This window comes from Acanthochromis polyacanthus, chromosome 6, assembly GCF_021347895.1.
Source record: "Acanthochromis polyacanthus isolate Apoly-LR-REF ecotype Palm Island chromosome 6, KAUST_Apoly_ChrSc, whole genome shotgun sequence".
Taxonomy (NCBI): domain Eukaryota; kingdom Metazoa; phylum Chordata; class Actinopteri; family Pomacentridae; genus Acanthochromis; species Acanthochromis polyacanthus.
In genome coordinates, this window is record NC_067118.1 from 9,353,619 (window position 1) to 9,379,917 (window position 26,299).

A 26,299-nucleotide genomic window follows, 5' to 3' on the forward strand; every position below is an offset into this window, starting at 1 on the left:
TTCATATTCAACTTGTCATCACTTTATTGTTTTGCCATTATACAGTTTGTAATTAGACATTCTGTAAAAGAAACAAAGAGAAAAGTAACAGAAATTAGGTTCCTTTTGAAAGTCATCATGAGCATCATGCTTTTGGCTAAAACGATGACAGGAATCATTACAGAGAGCGCCACAAACAGCGAAACGCAACAAATACAAAGCAGTTTTCTTTTTTTTTAAAATTTACATTGTAAAACCCTCTATCATACATACGCACGCATGACTCGGGCCTCTTAAAAGTCTGTCTGTAAAAAATCTCCCCTGGCACGAGAGGAGCGTCTGTCTTTACATAAGAAAGCAGCCAAGAGTCAGAGCTGTGAAACTCTTCGACATAATACAGAAGGTAGAGGATGGAAACATATCAAACGGTAACGGCTCGCTCTTTTCACTTAGGGCGACCTCAGGGGCTTTACCAAGCAGTCATTTCCCGCAGAAAGTGGCGGGGAGAACTTAAAATATCTGGGCTTCATCTCACTTTCTTCAATCAGCTCATTCATAGCTTAACAAGTGTCGGAATAATGAAGGAATGTGGCTGTTCTGGCCCTGGACAATCAGGGCTGATCTAGGCACCTGTCCCTCCTCTGTATAGCCTTGCACTGAAACATCACCTGGACTTCTGTGCAAAAATGTCTGCCGCTAAGAAGAGCATGACGTGACACACTTCAGTCATCCCCTAAAGTCAGCCCAGAGTGACACAACTGTAATAAATACGCTCATGAAGGGCACAGGGAGTCGTGTCCTGCATGCTGTGTGGGTTCGCTTTGCTTTCACTATAAAACTACAGATTTTTATTTGTTTAGGAACTTGTGATGCTTGATGGAAAACGAATAAGATGTTGGCCTGTAACATCCACCATTAAATACAGTATACTGCCAATATATTTTATGATGTCATATACAGTCTGCCAGCCTGGTATGCTGCAGGTTTTAACTGTCTCAAGGCAGCAGAGAATGAGAACTGACCTGTACATGAGATATAGAATACAATGAGATCGATGCTGATCTGACCATGTTGTCTTAGATGGATTATTTGGACATTCTGGGACACTTCTGTGCTTTCCTGCTGAGCTTTAGATGAGAAGACTGACACCAGTCGTGTCTGTAAGTTAAGTAAGAAGTTACTGTAAGCAACTAGCTAATTTAGCTTAGCATAAAGGCTTCCAACTCTGGACAATAAATAAAAAGCTAATTCAAGCAGCTGATTAGTTTAGCACCAAGACTTTCATGTCTGTACATTAATTAAGAAGCTACAGCTAGCAAATGCCTAACTTAGCTTAGCTTAAAGGCCCCCATGTCAAAACAAATTAAAAGCTGTTGCTGACAGTCAGCAAGCTAAGCTTAGTAGGAAAACACACATCTGTACGCTAAGTAAGAGGCTGCAGCTAGTTGCTGGCTAGCATAGTTCCGCATAAAGGCTCCCATGTTAGTACAATAAATAAAAATCAAATTCTAGCAGCTTAGGACAAAGATGCTCATGTTTGTTTGGTAAGTAAAAAGCTGCTTAGCATAGCACCAAAACACATCTATACACTAAGTGAAATTAATGTCTAGCAGCTGGTTAATTTAGCTTAGCATAAAGGCTGCCATGTCTGCGCATGAAATAAAAAAACCTAATTCTAGCAGCTGCTTAGCATAGCAAAAAGACTTATGGCTAGCTTAACTTAGCACAACAATGCTCCTGTCTGTATGTTAAGAAGTTACAGCTAGCAAATGCCTCATTTAGCTCAGTATAAAGGCTCCTATGTCAGTACATTAAATAAAAAGCTAGCAGCTGGTTAGCTTAGCACAAAGACTCTCATTTCTGTACCTAAAGAAAGAAGCTACTGCTAGAAGCCAGCTAGCTTAGCTTATCACGAAGGCTATAAATAGGAGAAGCCAACCAACTTGGCTCTGCCTGAACAGGAAAACTGCATCTGATGGCAACACGTTACATCTTTATCATCGTTTAGTTTCCTTCAGACAGGGCTGGCTTATCTGCCTCCATGATTTTAGTCTATGCTAAGCTAAGCTAACCAGGTTCATATTTAACCGGTGTAAGTGAGTGGAATCAATCTTCTCATTAAACCTTTTTCCAAGAAAGCAAATCAGTGAATCACCCAAAATGTCAGACTAGTTCCTTAATGTTCTACCTGTGGTTTAACTAGATTCATATATATTATTCTGCTACAGTTAAATACAGCAGTCGTCTATGGGAGGCCCTTAACTTTAGTTGCTTGTTGAGCATTTTTTTTTCTTTCAGGTTCCACCAAGTTCTAAATGTATTCTAAGTTTATAGCTGAAAAAATGAATACAATTTGAAAAGGAGGGAAACATGAGCTGTGATGCACAAATATGGGTATCAGGCTACACAACACAGACTGTACAGATCTAATAAGAACACTGTGGATTACATTTCAACGCTCTGCATCCCAAACGCTGTCACATGACGTCTGCCACCACCGGCAGCAACACAAAGGTGATCTCAGCTGGCTTTCAAAAAACAAATTACACCCAAAAACATATCATACATCAGGTTCAAACTAAAAAGAAACGAGGCATTAAGAAATAACCTCTGCAATTTGCACTTTCTTTCCATTACTGCATAGTTCAGCAGGCTCTGGCTCTGCTAAGGCTACACTGACGGTGTGGTTAATGAGTGGAAAAACAGTTGTGTCGTAGACTCTCAGATACAAACGGTTCCTCCTCCTCCATGAGCCCGATGCTCCATCCACTGCCATGGGGCGTCGGGTTCAAGTTTAGTACCATTTACAGCTGTTCTCTGTCATTTAGAGCAAATGGAGCGATGATCTGACATGAATAAGAGACCCACTGTTCTGGAAGGAGAAGCTAATATTTTGATTATAGTTGTGGTCATCGCGGTTACACCAAGACATGGAAACTGAAGTAAAAAATAATAGAACATTTAATTTATCCTTTCTTGTGTTACAATGCAGAACATCCCAGCAAAAATTTCCATCCATATCAGTTCAACACAACAAACACCACAGTTAGACCCCCTGATCCTTCCCTGATCTTTGAAAGTCTCTGAAACGAAAAGTCACATCTGAAAACAAGACAGTGGAGAGAGAGTAAATTTATGTGAGGAAATTCAGAGGAAAAATTGCCTCCCAGCAGATGATTGAAAGAAATTAAGTCACAGATAAATCCTGCGATGACGAAAAAAATAACATAAAAAAAACCTGGATAAGTTAGATTCAAAACACAAATGGAAAAAAACATAAATGTGCAGAAACCATCGTTTGACAAGCTTTGGCCCGCTGCGTTTGTGTGCAAGGTGAGACGACAGAAGACGTAACCGGTCCTGGCAGAGGAAGGCTGCCTCTGGGTCTCTGTCCCGGAAAGGGCAAAGAAGCAAAATAAAAAAAAAAAGGGGGTGAGGAGGGGGAGGTTTAGGGGGGAGAGAGTGTGAGAGAAACGGCCGGTTTCACCGTTTCAGTGGGTCACGCAGTAAAACACACACCTCTCGATCCCTCTGCACACGAGTCAGTGCATAAAAAATATATATTTAAAAAAAACTGATCGTGAAAAAAAAAATCAAAAAAACCCAAACGACGAGAAAAACAGCGACGACTCAGTCGATCTTTACCGCGGCGTAGATTTTCCTGATGAACATGTAGGCGGCGTAGAAACCGATTGTTCCCGTTAGCAGCCAGAAAGACAAAACCATCAGCGTGGTGTAACCGAAGTACAGGAGGGAGGGGATGAACTCCACGATGTCCAGCTAGAAACACAACAGGAGGAAAGAGGAAACACAAGCAGCAAGTTAGTCTTTATTTCTACAGTAACTGGAAGAAGAGAAGTCCATTTATAACTGAGTACACTAGGGACAAAAATGTGTCCGGAATAACAGACAGATAGATATTTTATTAATCCTGAGGGAAATTCAAGTTTTCAGCAGCTTACATACAACAAAAAACAAATAAATCATGTGCTTTCTTCTGCAGTAGAATCCAGGAGGAATTGTGGGTGAAACTGTTTTTTACCTTGTTGACAAAGTAGAAGATGGCGTAAACAAGAACGTAGAACGCTGAGCCTCCTGACACCAGGAAGGTTCTCCACCACCACCGGTAGTCCTGATGGTGACAAGACAGAAACACAACAACACATCAGAGTTTCACATTAGAGCAGCAGAGTTTCACTGTTGGATTAAGTCACAAACACAAACTGTAGTCGTGTCCGAATTCAGAGGCTGCATCTTGTGATTTATGACATTTTAAGTTTGTCGTACAGCACAGAAGACATGTCTGAGTTCTCTCTATTTCTAGCCAAGGTTGTTCTGTTTCCATAAAGCTGCAGGACTTTACATTGTGGTGAAAAATGAGCCCACAGTGAGTAAAAAGACGCCCAGAAACTGTTTGCAGTTCGCAGGGTTATTGGAAGTATTTCAAATTTGACTTTCTATAAACCTTAGGGCTGGCCCGAATAGCAGTTTCTGGGCTCCAGATATCCGGATAAACAATTTAAAAAAGAAAACCAAAAAAGATTGCTTGACAAATAGAATTATGTGTAACAATAAATGTGTTCTTGGATTTTCTAAAGAGATATAAAAGTAGAATGTTTGATGCAAACTGGAAGGGTTAAATAAGACGCTTTTTTTCTATTTTGTGTAATTTATTTCCTATTTATTGTCTTTATGATACTGTGGACGTCTGAAATGAATCACATAAATAAACAACACAAAAACACACTTTCCATGCAGCCAAAGAGAACGGTACATTAAAGTCTTCACTATCTCTGGTTATTCACTCGTACCTCTGCACAAAGCTGGAAATAAACCATTACGATGCTGATCTGAGAGCAGGACACCACCAGGATGATGAAGACCAGGAACAGGAAGCCAAAGAGGTAATAAAACTGATTCTCCCAGATGGCCTGTAGGTGGCGACACACACACACATTGAAGCTGCTGTTAGTGGGGCTGTAAACACTGAAGACACACATCGGTAGATTCAACTGGAACTTTTCACATTACTCACATCTGAGAAAATACACAAACAGCTGCAGAGTACTGAAAGAAGTAGTAGTAGAGGTTTTTAAAACAACAGGAAAGTAAACGGCTGTTAACTAATGCTAACATTACTTTGTTTTGATAGAATCTGATAAAATGCAGCAATTTAATGAGACACCAAATAGCTGAATTGAAATGAACATTTATGCAACACAGGTATCGTCTGCATTTGCTGAAGTAAATCTACGATTTGTTTGCAGTGGATTTACCTGCATCAACTTAATGTCCAAATCACAAAACTAAACCGAAACTAAGCTTTACTGCACGTTGAAGATGCACTTTAAGAGCAGGAGGCAGAATGTCTTAGTTTGAAAGAGAATTAAAAATTGTAAACTTGCGTAAAAAAGTAAAAAATAAATGTAATATTAATTTAACGCTAATGTATTATTCATTTAAAAAGAAAAATATTGTCTGTCTCCGTTTTCTGAAGAAAACCCTGCACTCTGATTAGTCCAAATTTTAAAAAATGTCCACAAGTAATCAAAAAACTAAGTAAATAACCGCTGAAATATCAAAAATGGTGAACATGAACACCCTTAAATGTTACATCTGCTTTCAAAATAACAAATCCAAGATTAAAAATCCTTTAACGCCATCTTCCTAATTATCTGCATGCATACTAAAATGAAAAAACACCATTCACCAACTAAAATGATTTAGCAGATGTCTAAAAATAGCAGCAGGTTAAAATTTAACAGGTAAGACGGATAAAGAAGTGCACGATGGAGATCATCTTAGACAGCAGCAGGTTAAAATGAACATGTAAGAAGAATAAAAAGTACAAGATGGAGTGGATTTTTACTAGGACTCACTCAAATATGAATAATGTCGTATGATTCCAGCAGAGGCTGTCTGGGCACTATGCTCATTTAGAAGGCTTTTTAAGGTTTACAATTCCCAACTATTGTGACTAAAATGTTGCAATAAATGAAATTAGACAGTAAATACCGCCTATGTTGCTAATTAAATATACTGAGCTTTGAAAATTTAAGTCCCACTGCTGGAGAATGGGAAAACACGAAGAGGAGGGCTAACAAGTTTAGTTCATCAGAACTGTGAGGGCCAGAATCGACCTTAAAGTCCATTTTATCCGCTGTTTTAATCAGTCGACCGCTAACTAAGAGAGGAGGTGATCTGATGGAGAACGGTGCATCTGTACTCACACTGAAGATGAAGAAGAGCTCGATGAACATGGCACCAAACGGCAGGATCCCGGCCATCAGGATTCTAGTGGAAAGAAATCATCACATTATCAGGAAATTTAGAGTTTCTGTCACACAGCTATTCTGATTCGGATGAGAGCAAATGTTTGGTCCAACGCTCACCCCACAAACTTGTTCATGTACCAGCGCTGCTCTGGGACCTGCCGGGGGATCTGGTTGGTGCGCACCGGGTTGTCATACGGCTGTTTGCGGAAGCCGAAGTAGTAGCCCAGGTAGACGAGCGGCATGGAGATACCGAACCACATGCACAGGAGGGCTAACATGGTGGTGAAGGGAACCTGAAGTCAGACACAAGAGAATCAGGAGGAAGAAATGCATTCAGCACAGAACTTTAAAATGAATTATAAAGATGACTTAAAGGTAGACATTAAGACCATACAATAAAATCAAAGAATAAAACATAATTAAGCAATAAAAGTGCATTAAAAGTCAAGAAAACGGACTGAGCATCTAGGAGAAAGCTGCAGTAAACAATCTGGTTTTCAGGCCTGATTTAAAAGATCCAACAGTTTGAGCAGATCTCAGGTGTTCAGGAAGTTTGTTCCACCAGTGAGGAAGATAATAGCGGAATGCTGCTGCACTGGTTCTTGGAACACACAGTAAGCTTGTCCCTGATAACCTGAGGGCTCTGGATGCTTCATATGGAGATAATAGGTCCAGGATGTAATTTTGGTCCAAGACCATTCAGTGCTTTGTGGACCAGGAGTCAGACTTTGAACTCCATTCTTTGACTAACAGGACACCAGTGTAGTGAAGACTCACTTCAACATGTTAAAAGTGAATGAAGTTGGGGAGTCTTTCCTTGAACCCTCCTGTTGTCCTCATTTACGGGCACCAAAAAATATTGTTTCCTTGTCTGAAAAAAATCTAAAAATTCAGCAATAAAATCCCCCAAATTTCTGAAAATTCGCAAAAACCTTCAGCAAGAAAATTCCAATAATTCCTTAAAAGTTTAATTTGAAAAACATCCCCAAATGTGGCAAGAAAAATTCATGTGAACATTTTCAAAAAATGAGTATGAATCCTCAAAAAAAATCCCAAAAATATCTAAAGTGATTACATATATATCAATAAAACTTCTAATATTTTCTTTAAGAACATTCACAAAAATTTTTTAAAAAATTCACAATTTTTTTTGTGAATGTTCTTAAACATTTTTAACATTTTTTTCCCACCAAAAAAAGTTCAAAGAATTCCCAAAAATGTTGAAAATGTCATCAGAAGTTTCACTGTGAAAATATATTTTTTATCCACATTTTCCAATTTTAAAATGGGTCAATTTTGACTCGCAGGACAACAGGAGGGTTAAATGTGGTAATACAAGTACAACTGCGACAGCTCGCACATTAATGCCACTTCTACAACAAAGTAATGCTGCCTACTCCTCCTTCCTCCTTTGTGTATCTGTGTCGTGGTGCTCACCGCCCCAGAGGAGTGTTCTCCCCAGATGAAACAGTTGAGGACGAAGCAGATGCCAAAAACCACTGCAGGGTACAAAGTCGCTGTCTGCAGGGGAAGCAAAACAAAAACAGCTTCAGCCTCCTTTTTTCCTGCCTACACTCATTCATTCAGATGTAGAAAATGAGAAGCCTGGACTGCAAAACTCCAAATAAACATATGCGGCGTTAAAAACAAGAAAAGGATCTTTTATAGGCGATAGACTCACACAAAATGCTCCTTTCTTCCACCGATGACCCTTCAGTGTGCGGTACAGTCTGCCGGCAAAGTAGCCTCCAAACACACTGGAGGAGAAACAACCGCAAGGAAACAAATGCACTATTTAAAGATAAGCTACCTCTGAATTCCTGACATAAAAAAATACAGAAATAGGGCACAGCTTGAGGTCGCGTATTTAGAAATGACTGTTTCAACCTGTAGAGCTTTATCTGCTGTCAAACAAAAAGCATAATACCGAACCATAAAGGATAATGAGTGGTAATAATACATTAGTAATCTGGCTTTATGGATAAGACACTGTTCCATCTTAGATAACGCTCCATCTTTTACAACTAAATCTGGAGTCTTAAAATTGGTCAAATTGTGTCTAAAAAGGGCAAACAAGTATTTACAATCTCACTGTTTTGCTTTTGTTTGTAACATTCTTCATTAATAATTTAGCTCTGCACGTTTCCACCATCAGCGCAAACATGTTCGAGTCTTGGCTGATTCATAATTAATCCGTGAACAAAGCATGGAGAGGTGATTTATGTCTCATGTGTTAGTGGTACAATCGGTCCGTCTCTTACCCCATGAACATGAAGAGAAAGCAGGAAGTGGTCATCAAGGCTCCTCTACTTGATGGAGATAACATCCCCAACATGGCGACAACTGTGAAAGCACACCAGAGATAGATGATAAACAATAATACCACTCAGCCAGAACCAACAGGTGATTAGCTTAGCTTAGCATAAAGACAGTTAAGCCCAGGCTTGTCCCTGTAAAGTGGTTTGTAATGAACTTGTTAGCTCTTGTTTGTTTGACCAGCATAACAACAGGGACTCTGTGGTTTTATGTAGGTTATAAGCTGGAACTATGTATCTTTGAGTCTCTTTTGGTTGCCTGGTAAGCTCCCTGAAATCAATGAAGCTACAGTAGCAGCCCATAAAAATGAAAAATATCTCAAATTGTAGTGTTTTTCTGAACATGAGCTCATGAAAATGAATGTCACACAGCTCATGAAATAAGGTAACTAGTACATGTCACATCTGTATTACCTTGTTTTTGGTATAAGCCGCAGTTAATGTATTTATATGCATGCTACCATTTCGTGCTGGTGCTATTTTACAGACAGGACATTTCATTGTTTTTGTGTATTTAAGCGTCTAATCTTTGCTGCTTCATATTCACCATTTAATATAACATCACTCAATAAAATGAATAAATGATAGGATGAGAACCATGTGGAGGACGTACGGAGAACTGACGAAAAGATATGTAGCTGAATATTAGTCTTGACTGAGACATCAAGAAAAATGTGAAATACCACAAATTTTAGTGTTTTTTTTTTACTACGCTACAGTTTCCTGGACATTAGCTCTTGAAAATGAATGAGACACAGCTCATGAAATAAGACAAATAGTACATACAGCCTCTGTATCACTTCAATTTTGGCAGTTAAATACATTTATATGCATGCCACCATTTAGACATTTATACCATTTCACACAAATGACATCTAGTTGCTTCACATTTCACACTGTTTTTGTACGTTTAGGCATCTTCTCTTTGCTGCTTTGTGCTCCATTAAATGGACAATAAGAGGAACAGGAGAAAACAAAACTCACAGATGACGATGAGGACCATGCAGAAGAGCTGGATCCCTGAGCCCAGCAAGGAGCTGAGGATCATGGGATACTGAGGAGGTCTGAAGACGTCGCCGTGGACGTTCTTCCATCCCGACTCCTCCATGGTGTCTTCCTGTTTAGAGACAACAAAAAAAGAAAACATCAGGTGGGTGACATATCGTGATCATCACAAACCCCAATCTCTTGTATTTCAGCTCAGTTTCAAAGTGTAGTTATAGTTTTCTTAAATTAATTCAGGAGGCTTAATTAATGTTGGCATTTATAATGTAAAAGCTTTCACTTAAGGCTCTTGTATTTCCACTTTCTAGATTAATAACAATGATCAAAAACAAACTAGAAAAGCACTCAGAGAGCACAGTGCTCTGTCAAGACTGTTTATTCCCCTATACGAGGGGTGATTGATAAGTTTTGAGTCTGACCAAGAAAAAAGTAAAAGTAAATTTAAACAATGCTTTATTTCTCAACATAATCCCCTTGCCAGTCCACACATTTCTTCCAGCATCTCTGTAGTGCCTTGATCCCGTTCTCATCGAAGGTCTTATCCTGCTCCTGTAGGAAGTCGTTTACCGCAGCTATGACGTCATCGTTTGTGGCGTAGTGGGTCCCAGCAAGGAGCCGTTTCATGTTTGGGAAAAGATGAAAGTCAGACGGAGCCAAATCTGGGGAATAAGGTGGATGCTGCACCAGTTCAAAGCCACATTTGTGAATGGCAGCCATGGCGACAACTGACTTGTGAACCGGAGCATTGTCCTGGTGGAACAGGACACCACGTCTGAGCATTCCAGCGCTTTTCTTTAATTTTCTCCCTCTGTTGGCGTACCAGGGAAGCATAATATTGCCCATTTCAGGACAGGTAACGGATCACAGCACAGTCACCAATTAGGTCCATTTTGCTTGAATGACCTACCTCACTCTACTTTACTTGGGTATCATACATGCATGAATACACGCATTGAGTTCAAAATTGAACTCAAGCTCTTCTGACATGTTGCTCTCTCAGAGAACAAAAGGTTTTCATTAACAAAGTGTCTTTTCTTGGTCAGGCTCAGAACTTATCAATCACCCCTCGTATGGTGTCAGAAATGCAGCCTTGTTTTTTTTAGAGATGCAGCATTTGTTTATTAGATAATTCTGATCAGAAATCACAGCAACACAGATTTACACAGATGTACCCACAAACAAAATGACCTTGCGCTGAGCACAGGCGTGTTATGCATGTGTACGTTATGTAAGGATAATGAATCACGTGACCTAAATATGTAGCGGGTGGCAGGAATTGATGAGACTCAGAAACACGTCCACAATTTAATCAGCTGTTCCTTGGATCATTTCCGACAAAAGTCCCGATAAGGCAGTGGTGGATTTGGAGTAGGATTGCACTCGTGTGATAATCAGCAGGCAGCTGATGTAGTGTTCACTTGTTGTCATGGTTACAGTGAAGCCTGCAGCTATTTCCCAATAATACAGAAATCTTTATCAAATCCATGGATCCAGACTATAAGTCGCATCACTGCCAAAATCTAATCACTTGGTCCTTGTTTCATTTCTGACCTTCCCTGAAAATTTCATCCAAATCTGTTTTTGAGTAATGTTGCGAACAGACAGACTAACAGACAAAACAACGCCGATCGTCACATTACTCCCTTCCTTGGCGGAGTAAACAAATTCTTAAATTGTAGTGATGTCTAACTTTAATTACTGCAAATGACAGAAGATAAATCTAATTAGATTCCAGAGGTTATTGAAATAATTTGACAAAAATCCAAACACAGACAAGCACAGGATTTGGTGACAATAGATTCCAGGATGAATTCAGAAGCCTAAGTATTACTAATTCATGCACTGATCACTAGAACTCTGGAGCAATGTGGATAATTAGTAAACAGACGAGTGTTTTCCCTGATCAGTCACAAAGTCAAAAGAGTTTGATGTCAACATCTTGGGCTATGTATGTTCTTTTTTTTCAGTAAAAAGTGAATGAAAGCTCTCTGAAATCAGATTTCACCACACTGGTCGAGTCCATTCATCTTCCAGACTGTGTGACTGCATGTTGATCCCTCTTTACTTAACAATATAACGTTGTTTTTGGTGTTAAAGTGACCTGAGATCGATATTTTTATTGAGAGCGCTCCCAAAACCAATTTCAGCAGCAGTAAAATCAGTGAATTCTGATCTAATCAAGTTCTCTCAGACATTAACGGAAACTCTTTAGTTTTTCCGGTGTGTATTTTCTTACTATGTCATCCTCTCTGTTGTAGTTTGCGATGTCCTTCCTCAAGGTCCTGATGATGATCATACTCAGAATACCTGCAAGACAATAAAGGCAGACAATGAGAAAGGTGTCACTCAGATAATACGATTCCACATTAGAGCTGAAGAGTTAATGGACTGAGGATTGCAATTTGAAACGATGCAATTAGCAAAAATCACAAAGGCTGCAATTTAGGATATACAAGCTGTGGTAAATAAATAATGAGATTAATCCTGTGTTTCATTTATTTTTCATTTGAGCACACTGACACTTTCAGGGCATGTTAATGCTGCACATTGATGGATACATACAGCATGGTTCAGGCCGTGGTACAAGTGGTATAAACTCAGCCTGATTATTTATTAATAGCTACCCTTGTGCATTTTAGAGCATGTCTGACTCAGGGTTTTAACTTTCACCATTTTATTTTTAAAATTTTTGTCCTATTTTTTTTAATGTAGTTTAATTGTACTTTATTCCTATTTATCTTTTAACCCTTTGCGCTTCAGTGCGCTTCAGTGTCCCGCCCGCGGTACACTTTGAGATGCGCTAAAGTATTTCGCTTAATTGACCGACGCTGCAAATTCGATGATAGAAACACTATACGCCGATGGAAAGCTTAGATTCTCATGAATCCGCCGGTATAAACCACTTTCAGATGTGATTACCACAGCGGGTGAGAAAAACACATTTGTCCGACAAACAACGAATATCCATCCATCCGTTCTCTGTACACGGCTTCAACGCACACAGCGCGACTCACATTTGCGGGTTCATTATTACACACAGATGAAAATATTCCACAAAAAACGGCCATAATCCAACCTTGGACATCCAGACGAAACAAGCCAGTAACATATTTTGTCCAAAACATGTCCTGAAGTCGGTATATAATCCACGAATAGGTCGTTTTCAAGGAAATGCACCTCGCGATGCGCGTCCAATATTCCCTGTATCTCTCGTCATATTTTTATTTACAAATAGAATATTAGCGATTTTTTGTACTGAAAATGGCTGGAATTGAATGCAGCTTAAAGGGTTAATCAATTTTTTACCTAGATTTTTATTGTTTGGCATTGGTTGTGGTTAGCAAAGAAAGAATTTCACAGTACAGGGAAACATGTTTCCTTAGTGTGCCTAAGACAATTAACTTTGAACCTTGAAACTTGTTACAGACTTTCAGGTTACTTATTTATCATCGGTCTGTCGTACTGGAAAATGTAACTTTGTCCTTATGCTGCTGGACCTGGGTAACAATTCTGTTATTTTTTAAATATCCTGGAATGACAATAAACTAAAATGAATCAATTGACATAATACAGGTCAAAAGGAATAAATCCAATAAGACTGTTCCTCTAGGAAACGTAACTGGTAATTGATGCACAGTGCTGTAGATTCCCTTTGAAATTCTTTTATAAATACTGTCATAATCCTTCTCATGGCGGGTATTAAAGCCTAGTTGACGTTCAGGAGATGACAGAGGAGCTGTGGAGGACATACCAGACAGGAAGAAGACGACCACCACAGAGTTGACGATGGAGAACCAGTGAATCTGGACGTCACTCATGGTCAGATATGTGTCCCAGCGAGACGCCCACTTCACCTCACTCTCCTGCACAGAAAAAAACAATTCTCAGATCTCCTTTCTCTGTATTTGTTTAACCACACATCACACAAAAACTCAAACAGCTTGAAATGTACATACATTTTTTCATCTGATCTCGTTGCCTGTCAGAAAGCCTCTAAATGTGTGATTTTTTTTTAAAAACATAAAATTATACATTCATCAGAGATAGTAAAAACGGAAAGAATCATGGCATTTTCAACCCTCTGAAAGCCAGAATAATCTGTAAATTCTGGTTCTGTTGGGGGAAAAGGATCAAAATTTGAGCTTAAATTTATTCTTTTAATCAAAGTCATTTTTTCTGAACATTTTATATTTAAAAAAAAATTCTGAATGCATCATTTGCTTTAACCAGATTTGGCAAAAAACTACAGAATTCTGCATTATTCAGCACAACCAGGAAGACATGATTGACGTAGATGCGACTGAGAGTTATCTGACAAAAATTCTTCAACTGAACTGCAGGCAGTGTTTACACAGAACAGATAGGAGACGAGTACGGAAACACAAAATGTACACAAGTACATATTTCTGGCATGTAGGGCCAGCATTTTTGGGAATATGTTGATGGTGGCTTTTTCCAATTTAATTTTGGACATGCAGCTTGTATTTGTCCTTGTTTCTATGAATAATGACATTATAATTGTGTCACACTACAGAGAAGACATTTGTAAGTTCTCTCTACTTCTAGTCATGGTTGTTCTGTTTCCATAGAGGTGCAGGACTTTTTATAGCAGTGAAAAATGAGCCCACAGTGAAGGAAAGGGTGACAGGAGCATCAGAGGGTTAATAAACCGGACATTGCACAAACTGAAAGTATTTGGACAAACATTTTCTTTTGTTTTAAATTTGCGGCACTCGCATAAGGAAAACATTATTTATCGTCTCATTTTCCTGTTTAAATCCGGGTGGATTATTCAGGTTACAGACTGGTCTATGCAGAGATTACAAGACGTTTCATGTCACTGACCTCCCAGTGGACCGAGTAGGTGAAAAGGACTTCATTCTCTTTGGTCGGGTCAATCTCCTGGGGGGCAGAACCGCTGGCCTCAGGCAAAGTGCAAGTCTTGTCCTGCTCCACGGCCTTCAGATCTGAACATGAACAGAACAAAACAAGTCTGACAAGAGGCAAGTGATCACTTTTACTTTACTCTTTTCTACTTAAACAGTCACAACAGGTGTGAAACTTGACGTAACCTGTCAAGTCAAACTGGAAGTTTGTAGAAGAAGCTGTAATCTTAAAGAAAGAAGAGGAGTAAGCATTCACACACAGGTGTGGCAGTCAGCGGAGAAGAACCAATCTGCGGCTGCAGGGTTGCTACCTGGGGCATAAAGAGGGACGCACACAGCACCTGAGGAGGAACTGGTAAAGCGTGTGAAACTACGCTAAAAAAGAGTCGTCGTCAGCTTCTGTTTAAAAACGCGTTAAGATCTGCGGCCAACTGTGGAGGACAGATTCATCTACAAGAGCGGGGCAGCAGCCGCTAAGATGTAGAACTCTGAACGAGCTGAGAGACTATTTAAGCTGCTACAGCTGTGTTAGCACAGAGAGCAGCGTCATTCATGAGCGGTTTGCCGTTAACTTTTTCATGTCTGTTTTGCAATCGGTCATTTGTAAATAAGGTTGCAGGCAGATGATGGTGCTAATTAGAGCTTTCTAGCTATGGTTAAAATACCAGTTAATTCATTCTGATTTGTAATCAAGGTGAATGGTGGACAATTTAAAATGGTTTATAGAAGCTTATTGTACATGCTTTGTTAGCACTTTATTTATTTATTGGGTTTGGAAAAGATTGCACTTTAAATCACTTCATGCACTTTAAATAGATCATTTAAAAAAATCTAAGTTAAGAAGTGTAAATATGCTGAAAAGTCATATAAAAATTTTAAGGGTAAATATGTTAAAATAGCTCTTTTTTAAACCCCTTGACGCCTATTGTCGCGAATTTGCATCATACCACTTTCATTCAGACGGCAGCAGAGACAGCGTATCCATTCCTCCAATGCTGGTTTGTACATATTCAGTTTGTACCTCAGAATCTTCAGTAAGCACTGGTTTCTGGTAGGACCAGTTGGAGTGGGACCTATTATACATCTGGTATTATTATTATATATCTGTTCTATGTGTAACAGATACATTAACAATCGCCACTTATTTTGTTGGTTGGAATGAAGTTGAACACATTGGAGGATGAGGTGGAGAGACAGGCACTTAGAAAGATGCAAAGCATTCTGACAAACATGGACCATCCACCTCACATCTGCCTCAGTGAACAACAAAACATCGGTGGACGGCTCCTAAATCTTTCTTGCCATCAGCAATCAGACTGTTTAGTTCAAAAGTAAACAGATGAGACCAGACAACTGAATTTCCCTTGGGGGATTAATAAAGTCATTGTATTTTGTTGCATTGCATTATTTTAGCATCAGCTGGAAAGCAAAAACACACATTTTTTTTTAACTTAACTGTAAATAAATTCAGGCGTCAAGGGGTTAAAATGCAGGAAAATCCATGTGGTACATGATTGGGCTCAAATTAATTAGTCATGCCATAATGTGTTTACTTCAATTGGCCAACATAAATTGAGTAAAATAGCATTTGTCAATGAGGTGAAATTGCTGCATATAAGGAAATGTTTGTTACTATTTGCTAGGAGTTGAAATAATGTGAAAATTGCTGCTCTGTGTTTCTGTTTAAAGGTTTTTCACCTTATTGACTTGTAAAGTTGCCATCTTGTAAACCTGTTAGTTTGCTGCCACTTGCTGAACTAAAACGTCTAACAGCAAAATAAAAGAAGGAAAGAAAATAAAAGCAACTGTTTTGTCAATGAGTGGTACATTGGGTAGATAAAACCATCTTTTTTCAAGTGGGGAAACCGCACATTAATTCTCAGTTCATCAATGAAAAACTGATTATCATTGAAAGTGGGAGAACACTTGACACAAACTCAAGCTGTTCATAAAGAAGGCGTTGACACCAACCTTCTACTTTGACACTTTGGGGTATGACCTCAAATCGCACAACTCTGTAGTCGTGAATCTCCCCCTCCTCCAGCTTCTCCAGCTTCTCCCTGTGGAAGTACAGGATGAAGGACAGGTGGTTGTGCAGATAAAACTGTAACGGAAGAACGAAAAGACAACAAATTAATATTTTTTACTTATACATACACCGATCAACAACAACATTAAAACCACTGACAGTAACAGCGGATGAACATGATTCTGGACTAGACTGTCATGCAGAGACGGAAGATGATTTAACCTACAGTTTCTGATTTATAAAACAGTTATTCTACAACCTAAAATGGTAATGGAGTAATGTTTCACACGGACAGAAAGATTCACAGACAAATGTACGCCGATCGTCACATAACTCCGCTGTTCCTTGGCAGACCAATAAAAATTTTTGTTGTTTAAGTTCACGTATACGTCTACTCATCGATTCAACAGCCAACCAAAGTTTTTTGAATTGAAAATTTTTGCTTAATGTGTCAAATACTGCTATTTATCAAAAATGGGATTAATTGTGATTAATTCATTACAAAACCTTGAGTTGATTGGAAATAATTTTTTTAAAATCGCGTCCCACCACTAGTAGCTTCTCTTTAAAGAAGCGTAAACAGACGGATAACGCTGAAAACAGGAATCTGTAACCAAAGTGTTCTGTTTACTCTTCATCTCTAGACAACATATCAGGAGATACTGGGGGAGATAATACATCATATTTACCTTGTTGTTATCAACAAAGCCCATTCTGTAACCATGCTCAAACTGGACGTCTTTTTCCTTCTTCTGCTCTTCCTCCCCTCCGACTTCTCTGTTGGGGTAAAACTCTAACCTGGTGGCAACTGGAAGGTTATCTGCGATGCTGAAATGACAAACAGGAAGGTGCTCAGTTAGTTTTAATGGCATATTTAGGATAAATAACCCTAAATGTTATAGAAACGGGTTGAAAACCACAGGAGAAAAAAAGTATAATAGCTCAATTTACTTTTAGAAATCAGTTTTGTCTGAGAAATTAAAAATATACATGGTGTTAATAGCATTTCAAAGGATTCCTCTTGCTATCAACAAGGAGAAAGGATGCTCACAGGTGAACATAATACTCCTCCTGGATCCGCTCAGCGATCAGCTTGCTCTCTTCTACGCTGAGCTTTTTCTTGCTGCAAACCATCTCACACTTCTTGTTCTTGTTCATCTCGACATTGTAGAGCGTGTTCACGATACGGTCGCCACGCAAGACCTCTCCTGCAAAAACAATCACACAAATCCAGAATTTCCACATATTTTAAATAGCGAAATGTGAGACAAATTAAGCGATACATTTAGAGAAACTCAAAGCAGTACACTTACCCAGATTCTCTCCCTTGTAGAAAACAGATTCCGGCTTACAGAAAGGCAGAGAGTAGTATTCATAAGGAAGCTGGGTGCGGGAGCTGGTCAGCTTCACTGCCTGAAAATCAAACGCACGTACATGATTTCCTGAAACAGTAATATGCAAATTTACACTCACACAACCTGTATGAGCAACACGGGAAGCTGTACTTCTACTGTGACTTACTAAACAGGAACACGAATAATTTATGTTTGCAAATGAGCAAACAATCTTTCCTGCTGGACAACTGGAACACAATTCTACAATTTCTACAATTCAACAAATTACATTTACATGTAGAGTCAAAAATCGGCCTCGTGTCTGAACAAATGGCATCAGTAAACTCAGCTCTTTTCCAGGTTGTAGTAACAATTTGTCAAAATAAATGAATTCATGTCAATATTGACAAATACAGTTAACATATAGTTAAAAATGCATTCAACATCGATTCAGTGAAGCTACCACTAAACACTGTTGTAATCACAGACCTAAATAAAACTTTTAGTTATTTCTCATTTTAATTACCGGCAAATGAAGAAAGTAAAGTTTGACAGGATTCCACAGACAACTGAAAGGATTTGATAAAGCTATCAACTCCAACCATAGCAACCACAGGATTTGGTGATAACAGATGAATTCAGAAAGTGCAAATATTACTAAATCCATGCACTGATTATATATTTTTACAGGTAAAGGTACAAACGAACAACTAAATAAAGTCACTGAGATGAAAAAACACCCAAAAGACTCGTATTTAACTCAAGCCTGTCAATTGTTTTGGGCATGACACAACCAGGTTTCATTATGTGTGAACAGATTTGTGTAGGTCTGAGGTGTTTCTCAGTAAACCAGGATCAAACCAGCCGTGGCGTGTTTGGTGAGCTTAGGCTGGTGTTTTGGTGGCAAAGAAAAGTGGACAAACTTCAAGGCCAGTTTCATTTTGGATCCACTTCCACCCAGATTCATTAACGTCCAAAGAAAATTACTCTTTTACTGAACATTTAATCTCTTCTTGTTATTTTCTATTAGCAAAGACTGATCTTTAAACAGACCTGCTGGCTGCTTCTCGTTTATTACAAGTTCTGACCATTTCTTTTTTCAGTTAAAAAGACAAACCAATGACATCAGCTCGAAAAATGTGAATGTTAACCGTCTCCAGAGAAACTTCAGTCTGGTAATGCGTTCTTGTGGAACAAGCACATTTTGTCAGTTTTTTTGTGAAAAGATAGACACATCAGTCTACAACAGCATGTGCTCTGTGCTTTTGTGGTTTAACATGATGGAGATTCTTTTTAGCTGATTGTAACACATTGACTACACGGGGATCTCTGCTACACCGTCAGCAGTTTGAACTCAATCTTCCAGAAGTAAATCAAAAACTGCATTGTTGTATTCATATGTGGGCTTGCAGAAAAATCAGCTGTGAATGCCAGTACAAGCAGCTGATTTTCACATGTGAACAAATAATGTCAATAAACAAGCAACATTTCAGACAAACATTTTGCAGCTTTGCTCAGGTTCAAATCGTAGTGACAGTTTGTTGAAATAATTCAGCACACTCGGTTAATTTCAATATTTAAAATTTAGTAGCTACCCCTTAACACTACAGTATTTGCGGTTTCTAGACTAACAACAAGTGATCAAAAACAGTACCGTCTAATTTAATTACTGCAAATGACAGAAGATAAATTTAATTAGATTCCACTGGTAACAGAAATGATTTGATAAATGCTATAAAAATCCAAACATAGCAACTACAGGATTTGGTGATAATGGACTTTAGGATGAACTCTGAAGCCTAACTACTGTTAAATACATCCACTGCTCACTGGAGCAACATGGATAATTACGAAACGTCCCATGGAGTATTTTCCCTAAACAAAAACACAAAGTCCAAAGACTTTAATGTCAACATCTTGTGCTCCGTAGGTTATTGTTTTTTCAGTAAAAAGTGAATGAAACGTCGCTAAAATCAGATTTCCCCACACAGGTCGACTCCATTCATCTGTCAGACTGTATGACTGCATGTTTATTCCTCTTTACTTAACAACATATCATTGTTTTGGTGCTAAAGTAACCTGAGATGGGTGCTTTAACAGAATACTCGACACAGTAATGGGAGGTACAGGAAACTCCCCACAAAAAGGTCCCTCTTGGGATCAAACATAGAAGTATGTAGGAAAAATGCTGGTAAATTCTAAACTGTCATCTCACAGAGCTTATAAACAATAAAATGAATTTCAGTTTTACCTTAATATCTACCGTCTCTCCATCACGGAAGTCCCGGGGAGCGACTCCGGGAACATAGAAGGTTCGGACCACAGGCAGCGAGGACAACAGCAGCAAGGCCCACCACGTCTCCTGCAACCCACAACACTGACGTTACACCACACAGTACGACATAACATCTGTCAGATTTGACAAATTAAAATGACTGTACGCAACAATACAGTGTGGTCTAAACCTCTTTTATACCAGAGAGGATGACATATGCTGAGCACCAACAGCAGAGTGTGCATTTAATCTCTTCAACAATAGGAAAAAAGAACAGAATAGAAAACAAATATTTTGTTGATCTCTAAGAGATAGTGTTGCTGTAACTGTAGCAAGAGCAAGCAGAAAAAGGAAGGTGACCACCACTCAATATAAACTAGAAAAGCACTCAGAGAGTGCAGTACTCTGCCAAGGCTGCTCAGCTGTTGTATCATTTCCAACGGATAAGTGGCGATAAGTCCACAGAGGTGGATTCGTAGTAGGATCACAATCATGTAGTTACAGTGACGCCATGCTGCTATCTCACAATGATGCGGAAATCTTTAACAAATCTGTGTGAGTGTCAGTATGTGCAGCTGACTTCTACGTGGATCCAGACTATAAGCCACATCACTGCCACAATCTAAGCACTTGTCATTCCCGGCCTCAAGATTTCATCCAAATCTGTTCGTCCGATTTTGAGTAGTGTTGCTAACAGACAGACAAACTAACGCCTTTGGTCACATAACTCTGCCGCGTTCCTTGGCGGAGTAATAAATAAGAAAAAAGCACTAAAGTACAAAATGCACAATCAAGTGTAAAATATACTATGATTACAAATGTACTGCAATGTACTTGTAAGTATAAAAATGCAGCAATTAAAGTCCTGTAAACATCAGTGCAACGTTTGCAAGTAGTGCAGTGAGTGCAACGGCAGCAGACAAACAAAACTTTGAACAAAAAACAAAAACAAATATGAAATTCCTTCCCGAAGGTACTAGATCTGTTTTTCCCACATGTAAACGCGCCGCATATGAAAATCGCACTCATGGTGGCGGTCACTAGCGGGCCACAACGTTGTCACATGACAGCACTTGAGCTTCAGCGGGCCGCTACATGGTCACGTGACAGCGCTTTCAGCTTAGTCTGGCTGTTGCGGCGGATAAACACAGCGGAAAAGCACCGCAACTGGAGCAGCATGCAACATATGGTGCATTTCAAGCTGCGATCTGGTGTGTTTACCCTGAGCCGCCACAGCTCATTTGCATAAAGTAGACTTGACTTCTACTTTATGCACAGTCAATGTGGTGTGCAGAGATCCCACGCATCGTGAAATTTTCCTCAAACCTCTAAACTAGCTGTCGGTGAATTAAAACAAGGACAGATTCAGCTGCTGCACAGCTGATTTCTCACCTCAAATGTTTTTAGAAATAGTTTGCGCTTAACTGTTTTCGAAATTAAAGGCAGTTTGTGGCCGAGCGCTTGTGTTTTCCCGACATGTCTGCCGGACCGTCAAGCTGAAAGCACGGTCATATGACCATATAGTGGCCCGCTGAAGCTCAAGCACTGTTATGTGACAATATTGTGGCCCACTAGAGACCGTCCACCATGAGTGCGTTTTTCAGACGTGGCATCACATCTAGTGACACGTGGTTTAGCAGTTCCATTTCATGATGTAAACACATACAGATGTCTGTAACCGCTTTACGCTTCACCTGAGCTCTGCTGCTTTTTTAAATTTTGTCAAAGCAAAATTCACCCCAAAAAATATGGCAACAAAGCATGACTCTTCACAACTGACCAGAAACATATTCAAAGCTCATACATATTTAAATCTACTTTGGTTGGCAAAACGGACAAATTCAAATTAGAGTATTAGTGCAGTAATGCAGCAGGGTCACATAAACCCAACAAATACATCATTGTGCCAAAGCAGCATTACAAACAAAGCCAAGATGTTAAAACTGTTGAATGAGGGAGGGATGAATGTTTACAAAACACTGTATGTTCTTCATCGTATTGTACATGCATTTTTAATTCAAAAAGCTATGACACAGCTGCAAATACGCCTGGAAGGTTCTCTGTCATAGACGTCAGAGCCTGTGGAAGGGAACTACGAGACTCCAAAGCTGAGATGAAACACTGTGCAGGTGATTTGAACCTGTGAACCTTTAAACCTCACATGACATCTAAACTAGTATGAAACAAGAGCCCTCCTCTCCAAACCTTCTCAGAAACTGGCTGTAATCGATACATGATCCAATACGAGAGGGGAGATTTGTTTTTCAAGCAAAACAAGAATCCATATCATAAAGTGAGAGCACCTGAGGAGACTGACAAGAAAAATGCTGCTGTCCTAAGGGATGTACAACAAAGTCAGTCTGACGTAGATGAGCTTTCTTAGCGTGTACTGGCTTGACGAGACCTAAACCCCCAAAGAAACAACTGGTATCAAAAAGGTGGTTATTAATTTTCTTTGTCAGCCAGATTCTCCTCATCAGACTGTGTGTGTGCTTAGAGAAAAGGGCACGTTCGATGTTTCATGTGAACCAACAGTATGCCGCCTAAGTCTGTTAAAACGAATAGTTTGTTATAACAGAGAGCTATGAGGTAGGGGCCGACCAAAATGGGTTTTCTGGGGGTGATGCTGATGATTACTGGTAATCAGGAGAGCCAGAGGACAGATATTTGAAGTCGACTTACAATACATTAAATTAAGGATGCTCTCCTCTGTTTGTGTGGGATCAGCTGAGATTTATCAGTTTGTCTCATGCAGTTACGTCTGCTGTTTGTCTCCATTTTCTTAATCTTTCACTGTTCTATCACTTTTATTGCCCACTTATGTCCAGATCGTAAAGCTTTATTAATTACTGTTATCCAGACTCTGTTTTAGGTTAATCTGTTGTTGCCTTCTAACTTAGCCGTTGGCCGTTAGCATAGCTTTAGCCACAGTGACAGAAGCTAACTTCCTGGTTTGAGGCTTGAAGTAGCATATTTCATTTATCAATAATCAGAAAATAAAAACACTGATAACAATGATCAGAAAAATGCCACAATAATCGGCATTATGATAAACAGCATGTAAGGAATGTTGCTGAAAACTTGTTAATCATGTAAGTTCATACATTTATTTTCCAATGATTCAGTGTACTCTAAATGTAGCCGCTTATTTTTAACATGACAGGTGCATATTAGAGCTCCGAAACTTTACACTTAATTCAGTCAAACATGATACTTAACAAGCACATTTAATTCTGACACACAGTTAAGGAGATGCAGATATCAATTCAGTTTAAGGCTTCATCAAAGTGAAAGTATAGTTAATAATTGATAAATACAAAGATACTAATTTTATGATCTGTGTTCCATTAGCTGCAGTACCAGCAGTGTGAAATACAGCTGGCAGCATATCAAGTCCAACATATTTATGCATTTTCCGCAACACCAACTGAATGTATGTGGGTTCCCAAGGCAACGCAACATACAAAGCTTGTTGAATGTAACTGTGCCGCCTTGTTCAGTGGCATTACTAAAGTACAGGTCAACAGGTTTGCAATCTCTACTGCTTAAAGAACACTATCAGGAAAAGAACTGCTCAAAGGGTGATACTGCTTCTAGCGGATTTAAATCTCTTACTTTGAACAGAATCCACTCTGGAACATGCCAGCTGTGCAGCATAGTTGACACACTGACTTTAGGCTCAATATACCATCATGGTAACCTATTGATCTTGAGTTGTAGTACACCCCTCTGGAGGGCGAAACTTAAATCCAATCAAAAAAAATGTAAAAAGATTGGATTTATATAATGTTTCTAAGCCCTTTCACTCACTCTCAACAAGGGTGGCGACAGACACATCTGGACATACAGCAAGCTAAAATCGTATTTCATGTCCACATGCTGAAGTGGCCGAGGACATTTGAAGATAACAGGAGGAACTGCATGTCAAACTTGTTGGACAGTCCTCTCCTACTTGTCTTTTCTGACATGATACTAACAGATATACAAACAAAACAACAAAAAAAAACACATTGTGTTTATTTTGACAGTTGTTACAAGACAGATGTATTTAAATGGATGCATATATTATGTAAAACAGTTATTTACATGATATGACAGGTATTGTTTCCTTGGTCTGCATCAAACTGCATCATATTCTCCTAAAAGGAACAGAAAATCTATACAGTTTTTTGAAAAATTCCATGTCAGAGCCTTGCTTTTATTTGTGTGATACATGCCCTGGTAATACACATCTGCTGAAATGTGGCTGAAAGTTCTGGAAAAGTGCAGTAAGGCAGGACCTTGACTTGATATACTGATTTTCAAGGACTGTTTTTGTGCTGGTGCTGTGAATTCAAACATTAATTTATTATAATTTAATGGATGAAAACAAGAAATGTGGTTGAAATTTTAAGAAAAAGTCAGACCTTTAGGATAAAACTTTCTCCTGATTTAATGAACATGTCAGACTTTGAACAGGTTCATCTGCAGGGATTCAATGAATCTACCTGTTCAGGCGTTTTTCTGTATTTTTTTTTTTTTTTACTCCATTTTTCTGGTTTAAAGTCTTCAGGTGCAGCACTTTATAGAGGCACTGTGGGGCTTCTGTCTTTGGTCTGATTCACAGCACATTGTACATTATAATATTAGTGGGAATGCTAATTTTTGCATTTCTTTTCCATTGGAGAAAAATATAAATGAAAATGTGACTTTTGCTACAGTCTGAACAAAACAATCATGCTCTTATGTCTGGAGAAGATGATTTCTAGGCTTTATAGCACCACAGTGCTGCATTTAGAATGAGATGCTGTTACATTTTGCCTTCACTGAAAAAATACAGCTCCTGGAACTTCGATATGAAACTACAGGTCACATATCAATAATATGTGGATTAACTGTTCAACATGAATAATCACATTTACGTTTCTCTCACAGACCATGTGAGCTTTGGCGGTTTTTCAAAGATGACTGGGGACCATAACACTAGTGTCCAGATGTGAAAACTTAATAAAGACCTGTTTATCACAAATAGTCAAGCTGCAGTTGCTGCCAATGGTACTTTTACTTCATACCAACTGAACATGGGAGAATACTTTTCAAGCACGTGGTTTCATTTAGGTATCAAACCTAAATGACTTGCTGCTGCTGCAAGTCAAAAAGCACATTTCTGATTTTCTTATTTAATACTGCAAATTAAGCCCATCACTTTCACAGGCATTGCGAAATTTGAAATGGAAACGAGGGAAGTTAGCAAGCATGGCTACTAATTGAACCTGCATATATGGTATGAGCTGGTACCCACACAGTTTAATCATGATGAATATATCAATTCACGTAATATTTGTATTTAGAAGCTGATCTTATGCTGTCATATTAACACCTATTAGCACTATTAACCACACCGGTAACAGCCTCAAACCAACGCTGCCTGACAGAGATGTTAACAGCTAACGCTACGCTAAAGTTCACCGGGCTGATTTATCCCGATCGTACAACAAATGACAGTCTAATAAACAAGTGCGTGTATCTTTACACTCCGCAAATACAGTTTTATACAACGGACAAATGTTACAAATCAGTTTTACGAGCCACAGCTCCCTGACAGTCAAGCTAGGTAACATTAGCATGCTAACTCAGCTAGCAACATCGTCAACATTCAAACAGTGGCGAACTCTAGCCACAGCGTCCCCGGATAACGTTAAAATGTAGTTTATCGGCTGAAGGTAGAGCTATACTCTGTCACATTTACAAGTCGGTGTCTGACTAAACCGGAGAAGAGAGAAGGAGCATAGAGCAGTTTGAAGAAAAAGAGTTCGCTTTTCCACTCACCATAGCCGCGGCCGCCATTTTGAATACGTGTCATTAGTGACGTTGCGGAAGTAACCCGCTGTGGTTTTTCTTCGGAGTAATTCATTTTTAATCCGACACACCCAGAAATGCAGTGAAAGTGCTCGACTGGTGATAAAAGTGCTGCTTTTAGAATGTTATTTTAGTAAAAGCAGGACACTATTATTAGGAAAATGTTGCTGTTCGGAAAATGTAATAATGTTTTACTTTCGTAGATGTATTTATTTATTATCATCATATTTATTGATTTTGCTTTTTATGTATTTATTTTGTTTTTTGTTGAATTATTAACTCTAAAAATGTATAATAATAATAATAATAATAATAATTGTTATTATTATTATTTTAATAACAACAACAACAATAATAATAATA

At 38.9% G+C, this 26,299-nt stretch overlaps 1 protein-coding gene across 1 annotated transcript; it reads right to left on the reverse strand.

Annotated features, from left to right (window-relative positions):
• Positions 1-25,967, reverse strand: tm9sf4 (transmembrane 9 superfamily protein member 4). The gene is made up of 18 exons (XM_022202840.2): positions 25,907-25,967; positions 20,075-20,185; positions 17,803-17,902; positions 17,541-17,697; positions 17,179-17,317; positions 16,432-16,564; positions 14,420-14,541; positions 13,326-13,437; positions 11,811-11,881; positions 9,554-9,686; positions 8,516-8,597; positions 7,936-8,011; positions 7,692-7,775; positions 6,372-6,547; positions 6,210-6,273; positions 4,791-4,910; positions 4,022-4,111; positions 1-3,759 (listed from the first exon to the last, which is right to left on the reverse strand). Exons 1-18 carry the CDS (start codon positions 25,922-25,924, stop codon positions 3,610-3,612), a joined length of 1,938 nt encoding a protein of 645 aa, XP_022058532.1. The 5' UTR covers positions 25,925-25,967; the 3' UTR covers positions 1-3,609.
• Between the last annotated feature and the right edge of the window lie 332 nt (positions 25,968-26,299).